Genomic DNA, 15,906 nt, shown 5'->3' on the forward strand with positions numbered 1-15,906 from the left:
CCATTACAATTCTGATGTCAACACCTTCTTAAGTGGGATTATTTTCTTGGTAAAGGCCAGGCTGCATATGCTTCCTGAATCCCTGAGCCGTACGGATTTATGGACCCCGACATTGCCAAGTAAGTCTACCTAGGCATCAAAGATGGTGTGCTTACTTGTTACAGGTGTCTTTTCTCACCAACATAGAGGCTCTAACCACACCTTCATGCTCTGCTAGGCTTCCTGGCTACCAGATGTGAGATCAGGACTGCCTGATGCCCAAATGGCCTTTGACCAGGAATTAATACATAACCATCTAAAGGGTTTTATTACCTCAAAATGTAAATTATAAGCAAATGAACTTATTTTTCACATTTTTACAGTGTGTGTGTGTGTGTGTGTGTGTTTCCTAGCAGGTTGGCAGCTTTGGAGAATAATTATGTAGTAGTTGGCTCCGAACAGTGTTTTTTCAATCTTGGCCACACCGTAGACTCACCTGGGGAACTTTTAAACCTCCCAGCGCTCACGCCAAATCCCAAGCTGATTAAATCCGAATCTCTGAGGATGGGACCAGGCATCAGTATTTTCTAAAGCTCCCAGGTGATGACTGTGAGGCCAAGATTGGGAACTGTTGGCTTAGAAGTTATCTTCTTTCTTTTTTTTTTTTTTGTCCATAGCGTTTTCATCTGTACTTCATTTAGACCTGATATTGGTGCCCCCAAAAGCCTCTCAAACTGGAACAATCACCAGAATCACTTGGAAGGCTTATCGAAGCCCAGATCGCTTAACTCTTATTTCTTCTGGGATAAGTCCACTCTTAGCATTTCTGAGTTAGGAGGTCTGGGTGGGGACCCAGGAGTTTGCATTTATGACAGGTTCCCTGTTACGGTGATGTTGCTGGTACCAGAGAACACACGGTGACAACATCCGCTCTAGTATCTTCCTTCCACCTTCCCTCTGCTCTTCTCTTTCCCAGCAGTGGCGGCCAGGGCACCTGCCTCCAGGGCAGCCCACACTGTCAATATTCACCTTAGGAAATGGATGCTTGAGCAAGCTTTAGCATACTGCCCCACCTCCAAGTCCTCTTGCAATCTAATTTTTTAAAAGTCCACTCCTCATGCAAATGCAACCTCCTCCTTATTCCAGATCACTCACCTTAAGCCCCTTGTACATCAAAATCAGACGCACCACTGGGTGGGGTTTTGGTGTCGCAAAGTGGGTCTTTGATTTCGCTTTCCCACAGAAACAATTTTATGAATGGTGTTTAGGTAGAGTTGAAATGGTGATGTTAAAACCATTTGTCAGGAATACTGTGGGTTCAGTAAGGCTTCAATGGACTGCCTTCCAGGAACTTAACCCGCCCTTAAAGAATTGAGTTTTCTGAGTTTCAGAAAACCAATTTTCAAACGAACCCTTAGAACATAACTTGTTTAGGAACTAACTGTAACTGGAACATTTGGTTCATTTTGTTTATAGTTATTTTGCCCTTTCCATTTTGGAGCCAAAGTGGGGCGGGGGAAGACTTATCATTCATTCTACTAACGTTTATTAGGTGCTCACAATGTACTTGGCACTGCTGTATACGGGGATATAGAGATGAAAAAGACAGCCCCTGCCCTAGAGGAGCTCGTATTCTAGGTGGGAAAATATTTTCTAAGCAAATAAGAAAATATTTACCAAGTTGCCAGTGTGATATGTGCCATAATGAAGAATGAATGAATGAAGGAGGGGTCTGTTCTGCCCTGGGGATAGGGGGAGACAGACAATGGGAGGGGCAGAAGGAGAGAGGGAGAGAGAGGTAGGAGGAGAGGGGGAGGGAAGGAGAGAGAGGAAGAGAGAGGAAGAGAATGGAGGAGGGGGATGGGGGGCTGACTCTGTGTGTGTGTGTGTGTGTGTGTGTGTGTATGTGAAGAGAAGACGTGTTTAAGAGGTTTAGAATCAGGGATAGATTGTTAGACCTTGAAGACCCAGGGGATTTGCCCAGCAGAGAAGGGGGTGAAGGGCATCCAGGGTGATGGAACTGTCTAAATGCACATTGGTGATGAGCTCTAAAGGACTGGCAAGTAACCAGGTCAGCTCCTCACGTAGGATGATGGAGGATGACTGGGAAGGGCATTTCTGGCCACACCAAGTTTGAACCTTAACGCAGAAGAAGGGAGAAGACTGCATTGTTATCTCAGACTTTCTTTTTAAAAGAACTTTCTTCTCCTCTATCTTTCCCACTATCCTGAGAAACAGACAACTTCTTATTTTCAACAAAATATTAATACTTAGAAAATGTCTTGAATCCAGTGGTGTTCAAACCTGTGCTCTGGGAAGCCCCCTCAGAGGCTGGCTGGGTGAGGGCAGAAGAGCCGACAGGGCCACCCTCCCTCCTTCCCGTTAGCCACCTGCTTTACGCAGCTTTTCTTTGGGCTGCTTTACACGTTGGGCACATCTAGGGAGAATATTACATTTGAGGGGCGCCTGGGTGGCTCAGTTGGTTAAGCATCTGCCTTCGGCTCAGGTCATGATCCCGGGGTCCTGGGATCGAGCCCCGCATCCGGCTCCCTGCTCAGTGGGGAGTCTCCTTCGCCCTCTGCCCCTCACCACCTTGTGCTCTCTCTCTCTCTCTCACACACACACATATAAATAAATAAAATCTTTAAAAAAAAAAAGAATAGTACATTTGAAAAAGGGTACATAACTTAAAAAGAAAGGCTTTAAAATCACCGTAATCTACTCCTCACACATTTCCTAATAGTCTGAGGACTCTGATGTGCATAGCCAAATCTCTCCATTGAGAGCGAAAAGATAATGTTCTTGGACAATCAGCTGCAGATGGGACATCAGGCAGGCACTGATGTGGCTGGGTGACCAGTGACAGTGGTTAGGAGGTAAGCCTTCAGTTGGCCGCAAGAGGTAATGAGAAACTCATTTCTCCCCAGGATGATCTCATACTTTAAGATCGACGTTTGCATTTTCTTATGAGGAAAAACTGATCTTTTCTTAAGCATTTCAGGTTATTCTTTACACTTTTAAAAGTTTAGTACTTCTTGATCTCTTGCCAGTGTTTCCTGCTCCATTCAAAATAAAAATACAATGTGCTGTGGTGGTTAGGATGTTTATGTCAAAAATTTGACCCTTGCTGCTTTGGTTTGTTTATTTTTATTTTTTTTCCCCTTGCTGATTTGGTTTAGCAAGTGGAGTTATCATTAGGAATTAAAAATATTTCTTACCACATATCACATTATGTATAAGTATTTGTCATCTTCAGATAATATGCTAATTTAGTTTTAATCACCTTTCCAATGAAAACTTAAGAGACTGGCCAGTTTATTCTGTACATACGTATAACCTTTGCATTTAAATATAGCTTAGCCACCCTGAGGTGACAGTGACAATGCAATCTTTCCTGGGAGCCAAAGTCCCCAGACTTTGTATTGTGTATCATTTCTGTCTGATGGGGAGACATCTACTGAGTTGCCATTCAACATGTAGGGAAAAGAAACAAAGAAGACCCGAAGAATATAAGCCCAGAGATATGTTGAGGTACAAACGAAATAGCTACAGAAGAAAAGACCATGGTCAACGTCCCAACCTCGGGAAGAGCGTTCTGTGTCTGTGGCAGAGCTTTGGGTTCTGGATTCTGGTCCCAGCTGTACCAGCAGCTGTGTGCCCTTGGCCTTTTGGTAAACAATCTCTGGGACACACTTTGTCCTTCTGAGAAGCCTGTGTGGGGAGGGGAGGTGTTGGTGGGCTGAGGGTGCTTAAAGGCCAGGCCAACCTCGAGGTGAAGACGTTCTACTTGGGCTGCAGCCCAGTGTGGAGGAAGGGAGCGAGCGGGAGTCAGCAGCAAGAGCTCAGCTCTGGGTCTGACCCCCTGCCTGTGATTTCCCCGGGCAGTATCCTTCCTTAGAAGGTAAGGCCAGGAACTCCAAGTCCGTCAAGCGAGGTAAGGTACGTGCAAGTGCCCAGGAGTGTTTCCGATTGCCGCAGTCCATGCCAGGAAGGAAAATAAATGTGCGTGAGCCTTCCTTGCATCACAGGGTGGGAGGACCACACAGAGCACACAGGACAAATAGACGCACAGCTCTTGAAATGTGGAAGAGGCTTAAATAAGTCTGTAGGAAACTTTTTTTTTAATTTTTTAAAAAATTTTTATTTATTTATTTATTTGACAGAGAGAGACACAGCAAGAGAGGCAACACAAGCAGGGGGAGTGGGAGGGGGAGAAGCAGGCTTCCCGCTGAGCAGGGAGCCCGATGTGGGGCTCGATCCCAGGACCCTGGGACCATGACCTGAGCCCAAGGCCGACACTTAACGACTGAGCCACCCAGGCACCCCCAGGAAACTTTTTAAAAGTCAAGTTTATTCCTTTTCAACTCTTGCACAGCCTAACAATATTAAGTGTTTATCATCTGTGCCCTTAAGGGACTCACAGATGACTGGGTTCGTCACTTTCTAATTTTTTCTTTTTAAAATAATTTTTTCCCTTCAGTTTTAATTATCAGCTTACATATTGCCTCTTGTTTGGGGGTGATATAAGACTGACTTTTTCTTATATTGAATTAATATTTACTATACTGATTCCCAGGTCTGAGCATCTGGTTTCATTTCTAAGCAGAAATGAACCCATTTTTCTTGGTGCTGAGTCAGCATTTTCTCCCCAGACCCAGGGCTCTGGAACTTTCTGGAAGAAAGAGCTGACTGTGGTGGAACAATGCTGAGCCGTTGCCAAAGAAAGCTTCAGAGGAGCAGCACCTGGCTCCTCCCAGCCAGGGCTGAGGTGCTGTTTTTTTATGCTGAGTCTCCTCTGTTTCAGCTCGTAAATCACTAATTGGTAGGAGAGGCATTTAAAACAACAACAACAACAACAAAAACAAAAACATTGAAATGTTCAAAGAGCCTAGGATTGAAATAGTAGGGTGACATATATGATAGAATTGGGAAACACAGCTAAGGAGTGAGAATCTGAAGATGTATTTTTACTTATATACAATTAGAAGAATAAATAGACTTACAGAAAGAGATTTTCGGCCCCGTTAGTTAATAATGGTGGTTGCTTTTTTGTTTTTAATCATACTCTGTGAGAACATGCCCTTTATGGAACCAGTTAGACACAGTGGTTGTTCAGCCAAGGCTTTGGTGCACCGTTGACTGTAGTTAAAACAGGTGAGCTGAATGCCCAGTTGATGTTACAGCGGGCTACAGGCGGCCTTGGTAAGAAGAGTCTTGAAATTTGTACTTGAAACCTTTGGTTCCCAACACCGTACCCAAGCTGAAAGTGTCTCAAAGCTAGTAGGCAGCCTCCTTTTGATGTATTTTATTCACTTGGAATTAAAGACAGAAGCTCTTTCTAGCTAATCACAAAAACTATCTTTTGCTAGAATTAGCAGCTTCCTATTTTTCAGTTGCTTTTGGGTGCAGTAATTAAAATGAAGGTAATCATGAATTTTGGATCTGCTTCGTACCTTAAGACAGGACTGGTGTTAGTCTGTCAGATTGCTAAGTCTGTTGTCCCTTTGATTTGCACACCCACCCTCTCTTCTGGAATAGATCAAATCCCCGGGGGCTGGTGTTGCCCCTTGGTAATGCTGTTTCAGTTACAAAATGAGCCAATGAATATGTTGACTGAAGTGGCATTTGTCCAGGAAATAGCGCCTGAAGTCAAAACGGAGCCCTATTTTGTAAAATACTCCTTTTTTATCCTCTGCACTGGGATGGGATTGGAGGTTGATGCTCCAGATGCCCCTACGAGTGAGTGCCTGTGGGCTAGTCCTGAGGCTCTTTTCTTTGTGGCTCGCCTCCTGTCCACTGGGAAGCCCATGCTCCTCTCATTTTCATTCTTTTCTAGCTCTAGTGCTTTTGAACACAGAACCCCCACCCTCCCACCACCCAAACTCCACATTCCAGCCCCGTGATTTCACGGTACCAGGCAGAGCTCCCCTGCCATGCCGGCAGGCTGCCTGCTGACTCGTACAGGGGGACCAGATGGGAACATAAACTCGCTGCAGAAGAGCAGGATGCTCTCTGTATATTTTTAAGACCAGGAATCCAGTTCTCATTTAGAGGCTGTATTTTTTTTTAATAGCTCCTTGAAAATTGAACAAAACATTTCTTGTTGCTCTTATTTCTTGATAACATCATTCCCTCTGCATGGATGTATAGAATCACAGAAACTAGAGAATGGAAAAGATATATTAGATCATGTCTAGGCTGTTCCCAGTGGTTACAGTTCTTTTTTTCCCACACTCTGTACTCTGTAGTGCTTTCTCAAGAATTAGTTTTTCCATTTCTCCTGGGGAATAATTCCTTAGTTTGACCATGGAGGAATGTATGTGCAAATATCCATAGTCTTTTTTTTTTCCAGCCTGATAGTCCTACTCTTCATAACCCTTTACATTAGCATAAACAGCCCCTCTTCATCCTAAGTCAAGTATTTCTGGATGGTATTTTTTTTTTCTCTTCCATTTATTAAGTTGAGAGCTTGTTTTTCTGCTTTGCTTTCTCTCTTCATCAATCAGTCCCTAAAGCCCATTAATCATTTTTTTTACCTCGCTGAAAGCTTCTTTGCTTATTCCCATATCAGGAACCCAGGGCTGGTTGAGGTCCCAAAGAAGCCTCACTGATATGTGCTTATTCTGTCCTCTCTCTCTATCTCTCTCATCCCCCACCCCCAGCCTCAGTTCACAACCACAAACTGTTTTCTACAAAAATATTTCTAAATTATGATTTGGGGAATTAGTCATATTAGTCATCGCAAGGCTGTGTGTGTGTGTGTGTGTGTGTGTGTGCACGCATGTGGTTTTAAGTGGTAAGATTATATTTGTTCTCAGTTACTTAAAAGATATTTTTCATATCCTTGGAGCCACAAATCTTTCAGGTCTCCTGAGTGCTTGGATTGAGTATAATTTGGACCATGGAGCTATGATGCATCAGTAGAATGTAGCATTCTGTTTTAGAGCTGTCATCTCAGAAGTAAAGAGGAAAATAAGCAGATATGGGGAAAACAGACTGTATTTGTAGGATTTAGGATTCTTGGGGAAAGGGAAAGGCAAAATTTAAATAGCCTTGGCCCGCACGTACCTAAAGAAGATTAGCTCTTAGAAGCTAGTGTTAGGTATATAGACTTTTTATTATGTCACTTTCTTTTTTTTTATATCTCAATTATATTGAGTTATAATTGACAAATGAAATTGTAAGACTTATTTTGCTTAGGATAATACCCTCTGGTTCCATCTACATCGTTGCAAATGGCAAGATCTCATTTTTTTGGTGGATTTTATCATATGATCTCACTGATATGTGGAATTTAAGAAACAAAACAGAGGATCATAAGGGAAGGGAGAAGAAAATAAAACAAGACGAAATCAGAGAGGGAGACAAATCATAAGAGACTTTTTTTTTAAGATTTTATTTATTTATTTGACAGAGAAAGAGACAGTGAGAGAGGGAACACAAGTAGGGGGAGTGGGAGAGGGAGAAGCAGGCTTCCCGCCGAGCAGGGAGCCCAATGAGGGCCTCGATCCCAGGACCCTAGGATCATGACCTGAGCCGAAGGCAGATGCTTAACGACTGAGCCACCCAGGTCCCAAAAGACTCTTAATCATAGGAAACAAACTGAGTGTTGCTGGAGGGTAGAAGGGGCAGGGGGATGGGGTAATAGGGTAATAGACATTAAGGAGGGCACGTGATGTAATGAGCACTGGGTATTATATAAGACTGATGAATCACTGACCTCTACCTCTGAAACCAGTAATACATTATATGTTAATCAACTGAATTTAAATTAAAAAATAAAAAAATAAAAAAGAAATTGTAAGATATTTAAAGTGTACGTCACAGTGATTTGATATACATATGTGAAAGGGCTCCCTCCGCCTGGTTAATTAACACACCATCACCTTACGTGTTTATCTTCACTTACTTGTTTGTTTTGGGTGAGAATATTTAAGTTCTACTCTCTTAGCAAATTCTACTTATACAATACAGTGTTATTAACTATAATCACCATGTTTTACCTCAGATCCTCATATGCTATATGGCTTCCTGGATTGGGGGACCTAATATTATAAAAACACCCAAAGCAATCTATAGACTCAATGCAATCTCAATCAAAAATCCTAACAGTTTTTTGTTTTGTTTTTTTTCCTCTTGGAACTTGACAAGGTGATTCTAAAATGTATAGGGAAGGGATGCCTGGGTGGCCCAGTTGGTTAAGCGTCTGCCTTCGCCTCAGGTCATGATCCCAGGGTCTTGGGATCGAGCCCCGCATCTGGCTCCCTGCTCAGCTGGGACCCCGCTTCTCCCTCTGCCACTCCCCCTGCTTGTGCTCTCTCTCTCTGATAATAAATAAATAAATAAATAAAATCTTTTAAAAAATAAAATGTATAGGGAAATATAAAAAGCCAAGGATGGGTAAGCTAATTCTTAAAGATGAAAGTAAAAAAATTTGCTCCCAAGACTTACTAAAAAGGCACTGTGGTACTGATCAGAGATAGACACACAGACCGATGGGACAGAATAGAAAGACCAGATACGGACACAAGCATAAAGAGATGCTTGATTTATGACAGAAGTGACGTTTAAGAGTAATGGTCAAAGCCAGCCTTTTCCATAAATGGCACTGGAACAACCTGATATCTCCATATGGGGGGAAAGAAAGAAAAGGAATTGGATGCCTACCTTACACCATATGCAAAAAACTCCAAATGGATACAGACTTAAATGTCAAAGATAAAACTTTAAAGCATACTCACACATGCATATACATATGCTTTATATATGCTTTGTATATGTATATATGTATAAACACTCTTATGTTCATGACCTCAAGGTATTGAAAGAGTTCTTGTATGCCATAAAAGTCTCTAGTCAAAAATTATATATTTGGTAAAATTAAGGATATCTCTTCATTAAAAGATAACATAAAGAAGACAAATAGCTACACAATGAGAGAATATGTTGGCCATACATGTAATTGATAAACTATCAGTATCCAGGGTATATAAAAATACCTAAATCAATAAAAAGACAATCCAATCTGAGAAAAATAGGCAAAATAACTTAAGTAGGCTCTCCACAAAAGAGGAAATAAAAATGGCCAATAACCATAAGAGTTCTCAACTTCTTTAATAATCAAAGAAATGCAATTAAACCATCATGAGATTCCACCTCGTATCCACCATATTAGCTCAAAATAAAAATACTGGCAGTGTTGATGAGGATGAGGAGCAACAGAAATTGATGGTAGAAATTGCAATATGTTCCATATTTTGGAAGGGTTTAGCACACGGTAGTACACTTGAAGATACATAATGCATACCTTAGGACCCAGCAATTAGGTATATACACTAGAGAAAGTTGGTGCACAGAACACAAAGATACATGTATAAAAATGTTCTTTTTTTTCTCTCCGTAAGTTATTTTTAGAAATTGGCAAGCCTACAGAAAAGTTGCAAAATTAATACAATGAATTTCATAAAGCCTTACTGGATAGTAGCTAGTGGAAAGAACATACATGGGCTTTGAAGTAAGTGAAATTGGCTTGATATCCCAACTTCACCACTTACTAGCTGTGTGACCATGGGCGGTCTCTAAAGATCAGCGAGCCTCAGTTATCTCATCTGTAAATCAGAGGTAATAAAATGCCTACCATATTGGGTATTGTAAGGATTAAACACATTAATGTATACCAGGCCGTGAGCATAAATGCCTGCAACATAGTTGTCCAGCAAATTATGGCTGCCATTATTAATATTTTGTTGCTGTTAAAAATGATGGCTCATTTTATTTCTTCAGAACCTCTTAATGACAGCACATTTACTGATACATATTCATTTTTCATGTTTCACTACAGAATGCAAAATGATTCAAGAGAAAAATAGCATTTTTTTCATCTTGTATTACTTTTTTCCTTCTCATTTTCCTATTACAACTTCAATATTAGAAAGTACAAACCAGTAGGAAAACATGCCCTTAACAAAAATGTTTTTATAATTTAAAAAAATTATACAGAATTAAAAAACTCCCTTTGAAGAAATAAAAGTATGATTTAACAAAAGTAAAAGGAAACTGAAGCACAAAAAAGTTAAATAACTTGATCAAGAAGCAGTATTAGAGTGTAGGTTTTCTAATTTCTAGCCCAAGATCCTACACACTAAGTTGTAATATCAGCAATTATTTCTAAAGAAAACTGAATTAAGTAAATAGCAGTAGCCTTCAGCCCGAATGCTGTGACTTCCTTGCCTTAACTACAAAATGAATGAAATCACATGTAAAACCCTCCAGGCCCCTTTAATCTCCAGTGAAATTTGATTCTGTGTCTGAAGTCTTTCTCACTGACCCCCAGATCCACAGTCATCTTTTCCCCTTGGGAACTCTGCCTGTACCCCACTGTTTATGTTTGCAAACTGCTTATGATCATGTTGTCACGCTGTACTCTTACATATCTCTTCGTAAACCTATCCTCTATCTCCAATTAGATTGCACTGCTTGGGGTTGCAGACTTTCTTATGTGCCTTTGTATTTACACGTTTTTGAGTGAAAAAAAAATCCAGAACTCAGGGAGGGAAACAAACCATGAGAGACTCTGGACTCCGGGAACCAAACTGAGGGCTACAGAAGGGAGGGGGGTGGGGAGATGGGGTAACCGGGTGATGGGTATTAAGGAGGACACATGTGGTGATGAGCACTGGGTGTTATATGCAACTAATGAAACATTGAACACTACAACAAAAACTAATGATGTACTATATGCAGGCTAACTGAACGTAACAAAAAGAAAAAATCCAACCACATTTTAAATTTCATTTTCTGTCCCTAATAGCCCCTAATATAGTGCTTTGCACAGGCACAAAATAAATGCATAAGGATAATGACTGTCAGATTGCAGTTGTAAGAAATAGAACTAGTCACCATTGCTACAGTAACATGGGCGTAGGATTCATGGATTCTGCCTTGAAAGCAAATGCTTGTTTTTCGTCTGTTCCAGAAAGATGCTGTGAAGCGAGTATTCTCTGGCATTCAGCCTACAGGAATCCCCCACCTCGGCAATTACCTGGGAGCCATTGAGACCTGGGTGAGGTTGCAGGAAGAGCATGGCTCGGTGCTGTACAGCATCGTTGACCTACACTCCATCACTGTGCCCCAGGACCCGGCCGTCCTTCGGCAGAGCATCTTGGACATGACTGCTATTCTTCTCGCCTGTGGCATAAACCCAGAGAAGACCATCCTTTTCCAACAATCTCAGGTCAGCTTCTCACATTAGAACCAAGAAAACTTGTATTTTCAAAGTATTTGAGGAAAACTTTGAAGGAAAGTTTATATAGCTCCTGTTTGTGATCCTTTTTAAAATTGTTCAAGAGTGACTTCATCAGCTGCTATGATTTCATCTTCATGTTTACCCTATATTCATATCTTTAAATGTCATCATAATGCAAATAGTATTTTTCACCTTTTCCTCCACTATTCTTGCTCCATATACCAAAATGTTGCATCTCATTAGTACTTGTAAGTCTGAAATTGTTTTTCTCTACTTGGTTGCATCCAAACTGCTGAATTCATACTGTTGACTAATCTCCTGGTGATCAAGGATAGAATTTAGCAACCAGTGGTTTCGCATAACTTCAATGTTGCTTTACTGGGTATTGCATTTGGAAGGCCTATTGGATAATTCCCATTGTTCCTTCTTTGTATAATAGCTTTTGAGAAGACTTGAGAGAACTAGTTGGGAAATTGGAAGACAATGTCCAGTCTCTTGAGTCCAAGCCAAGAAAGGCTTCAGAACAAAGCCAAAATATTTGACTGATATCATCACTATGGATGAATCAGTTTACTCTTGGACGCACAGACAGCCTGGACCAGACAGGGCACTTAAGAGACTCTATAGCAAGGAAGATGAAAAATTTAACTGGATCATGCCCTCATTGCATATCCGCTTGAACCTTGTGACAAAGCCACAGCCCAGGAACAGTATGTTATACATGTTTGCTACATGTTAACATGTATGCATGTGTGGTATGGGTTATCCATGTGTGTATCTCCTGCCTTGATCATAAACTTCTGACAATCGCCGTTTTTATGTATGTGTTATCACCCACAGAACTTAGTATAATGATTCACAGAGAGTGACCCTTTAAAAAAAATATGTAAGAGATGAATATCTTTAAAAATAAATATATTTATCAACTTAAAACTTGTTTCCAGCTTGGAAATAATGTGATAATAGAATCTGACCATTAAAATGTCCATAAAGGCAATTTACCTCCATTTCCTTCCTCACATTCAGTCAGAGAGCCTTTACGTACACATAACTTTTCAAATTCAATCTTGGACTGATCTAATTGTTTTAAATATATAAATATACTTGTTTATGTTGAGCAGATACATGTCTCCCTATAATTTCCATCCACTCATTTTACTTATGCTCTCTAAGAATGCATAGTAAATCAACTGTGTCTTCCACATGACTACTCTTTAAATACTCAGAGACATTTGTTACATACTAGCTTTACCCGACAGGTCCTTACCCCATAGGTCTTACCTTCCTCAAGCTAGTTGTCCCACCTCAGGAGCTCTCTCGCCATCTGTTTGAAAGAAATGTGCCTGTCCTATTTCATGAAACAGTGTTTATTCACACTCTTTAAGTCTGTCTCCGACATCATAATACTGATCATCATTAGAACCACTTTGTAGGTTACCTGATACATTTTCACTTCATCTAAGCTGTTTTTGATACAAGCTCCCTTTTGATCCTTATGTGATACCATTTCTAAAAATCGTGTATTCCCAGTGCCTATTTCCATACTTCTGGAAGGCGAAAATATCTACATCTCCACAAAGTAACCAGTTGCCAGACTGCTTTGTTAAGTGATGTTTAAAATTAAAGGCTCGTTTCAGCCACATCCAATGCTTGCGCTTTGAGCTCGTACCCCCAGGAATGATCACCACATTATAATTTTTGGCAGTGACTTCTGCAGGCATCTAAAATTTGCAATAATTGAGGTCTCTTCTTCAACATGGTACTTTGTTGTTCAAAACAGCAATTGAAAGGGTCGCCCACAGTGTGGGAGACTTTGTAAGAATTCCCTCATAGATGAGGGATCATGAAAGTCACCTTCCTTTTGTTTTTTTTTATGTTATGCAATGAGCTCCTTGGTTCCCGTAGTGGTTGTGGGTCTAGGTCAGAGAGGGCAGGTCGCTGGTGTTGCCTGTTTCCTCAGTGGCCTCATGCAGCTCCACCCTGTCTCACAGGTCCCCTCCAGGGAGTTTGGGTAGCCTGCCAGGAAAATGTGAGGGAAGTACTCATCTGCCCACAGTCTACACTTTGTCCCACAAAGACAGTATGCAAGACTTCCTCAGGTGTCTTTCTGACCTCAAGACATATTTGGTCTGGGCCATTCCCTTTTTTAACTAAGGCAACCAACCTTAATACAACTCAGTGGATAGACTGGATATTTTATCAGGTTTTCTTTCCTTTTTTAAATATTTAATAAAGAAAAATTTAAATACATATAGAAGAGTAGGGAGAATAGTGTACTATACACCCCATCACTTACTAGCGTTTTGTGATTTGTCTCATCTGTGTTGTTTTTTGTTGTTGTTGAAGTCTTTTTTTTTTTAAGATTTATTTATTTATTTGAAAGAGAAAGAGAGAGAGTGTGCACGTGAGAGGGAGGGGCAGAGGGAGAGGGAGAGAAAGTCTTAAGCAGACTCTGCGCTGAGCGTGGAGCCCAGTGCAGGGCTTAAAGGGGGTACTTGTCATGGGGCTCAATCCCACAACCCTGAGATCATGACTCTGAGTCAAAACCAAGAGTTGGATGCTTAACTGCCTGTACTACCCAGGTGCCCTGGTTGTGGTTTAAGTATTTTAAAACAGATAACACACATCATGGCATTTCTGTCCCTAAATATTTCAGTGTGCCTCTCCATAAACTGAGGAAATTTTCTTACATAACCACCATACTGTCATCACACCTAACAAAGCTATGAAAATTCCATATGATCATCTAATATCCAGTCCATATTCAAGTTACACTGATTCTCCCAAAATGTCTTTTACATCTGGCTTGTTTAAATAATGATCCAATGAAGGTCCACACACTACATTTTTTTCATATCTTTTTATTTGTTGCTGAAGTTTTATTTTTATTTCCCATAAAGTTGATCCTGCATTTAAAAGAATTAAAAACTTAGATTTTTAGGGGGCGCCTGGGTGGCTCAGTGGGTTAAGCGTCTGCCTTCAGCTCAGGTCATGATCCCAGGGTCCTGGGATCAAGCCCCACATCGGGGCTCCCTGCTGAACAGGGAGCTTCTCCCTCTCCCTCTGCTGTTCTCTCCCACTCTCTCTCTCAAATAAAGAAATAAAATCTTAAAAAAAAACTTAGATTTTTATACTCCCACTTTTTTCATGCCTTTGATATGTTAATCGGGTTTCCTTTTATTTAGTATAAAATTAGCTCTTTTGAACACAAAAATAAACCTTATAATTTTTTGTTGCTTTCTCTTTGTGCTGATGTATATTGGCTGATGGTTAGTGGCTATAAACTACCATTCACATAGTTGCTCATCACCATTTTTGATAGTTTGAATAGAAACTCTGCTTGCCTAGTGCCCATAGAATGCCCGGACATCAGTCCCTTCAAAGCAGCCGTGAGGCTTCTGTTTGTTCAAGGAGGATGGTGGGAAGGTCTTCCTCATGCTATATCTTGAAAGTATGAAGGCATGTACTGGATTTGCTTCTTAGAACCACTCTCAAGTAGGAGTATAATCGGATAAGCTAGTGTCCCTGAAACAGTGATTATTCTAGACAGCTGGCCCCATATTTGCAGTGTTCTAGTAGGTGGAAGAAGCCTCGTGGTGTCTGTGTTTTGTGTCTTATCATACAGTAGTTAACAACTGCCTTTGTCAGTCTGTGGAGTCTCTAATAGATGGAGACTGAAAAGAAAATACTCATAGCATTGTCAGATTTAGAAAAAAAAAATGAGAAGTCATGTTTATTAGAAAACTAATATTTTTCAGTGTGTAAGATCTAAGAAGCCTTTCATGTATATGAACTCACTTTTAATCCTCGAAAGAGCACATGAGTTAGGCATTACTATTCTTTCACAGATGAATAAATTAAGGTATGAAAAGATTGAGTAAATTATAAAATATCCTTAAAACCATCTCTGAATGGTGCCTGGTACTTAGTAAATGCTTAACAAATATATCTTCTTAATTTAACCAGAGGTCATCCAGGTGACAAATCCAGGACTCTTTTTTTTATTTTCTTCCTAAAACACCGCTTTTAGAAGGTGTTCTCATGGGAGAGAACCTTATGCTGCGCACCCCGCCCCCATGTCTTTGCTTCAGTAGCTGATGGCAGAGAGGCAGTGCAGAGCCGAGCTGACCCCAAGGTCCTCATTATTTCTTGCCTGGACACTCCTCTTACCCCCTTCACTCCTGCCTCAGGCTCTCGTGGCAGCAGCCCATCCCCCACACTGTAGCCATGCTCATCTTTTGACCTCAGATACCTCAGCACCTCTCTCCTTACCCTCAGGGTAAAAATCTAAGCTCAGTTTCTAGAAATCCCTTCAAGAATGAGGCCCCTGATATAGATAGACAGATAGATACGATGGAATATTACTCAGCCATAAAAAAGAATGAAATCTTGCAACTTGCAACAACATGGATGGAACTAGAAAGTATAATGCCAAGTGAAAGAAGTCATTGAAAGACAAATGGCATATGATTTCACTTGTGTGGAATTTAAGAAACAAAACAAACAAGCAAAGTAAAAAAAGACAAACCAAGAAATAGACTTTTTAAAAAATTTTTATTTATTTATTTGTCAGAGAGAGAGAGAGAGAGCGCAAACAGGGGGAGTGGCAGGCAGAGGGAGAAGCAGGTTTCCCTGCTGAGCAGGGAGCCCGATCCCAGGATCCTGGGATCATGACCTGAGCC

General features: G+C 40.8%; 1 protein-coding gene across 2 annotated transcripts in view; it reads left to right on the plus strand.

Annotated features, from left to right (window-relative positions):
- The window catches only part of WARS2 (tryptophanyl tRNA synthetase 2, mitochondrial), a 94,931-nt gene that overhangs the window by 38,470 nt on the left and 40,555 nt on the right, over positions 1-15,906 (plus strand). For both annotated transcript variants that reach the window (XM_036090110.2, XM_036090111.2), the window contains exon 2: positions 10,955-11,212. In XM_036090110.2, coding sequence (XP_035946003.1) covers positions 10,955-11,212 — 258 coding nt within the window. The remainder of the gene's footprint in view (positions 1-10,954; positions 11,213-15,906) is intronic.

Source organism: Halichoerus grypus, chromosome 5 (assembly GCF_964656455.1).
Source record: "Halichoerus grypus chromosome 5, mHalGry1.hap1.1, whole genome shotgun sequence".
Lineage (NCBI taxonomy): Eukaryota > Metazoa > Chordata > Mammalia > Carnivora > Phocidae > Halichoerus > Halichoerus grypus.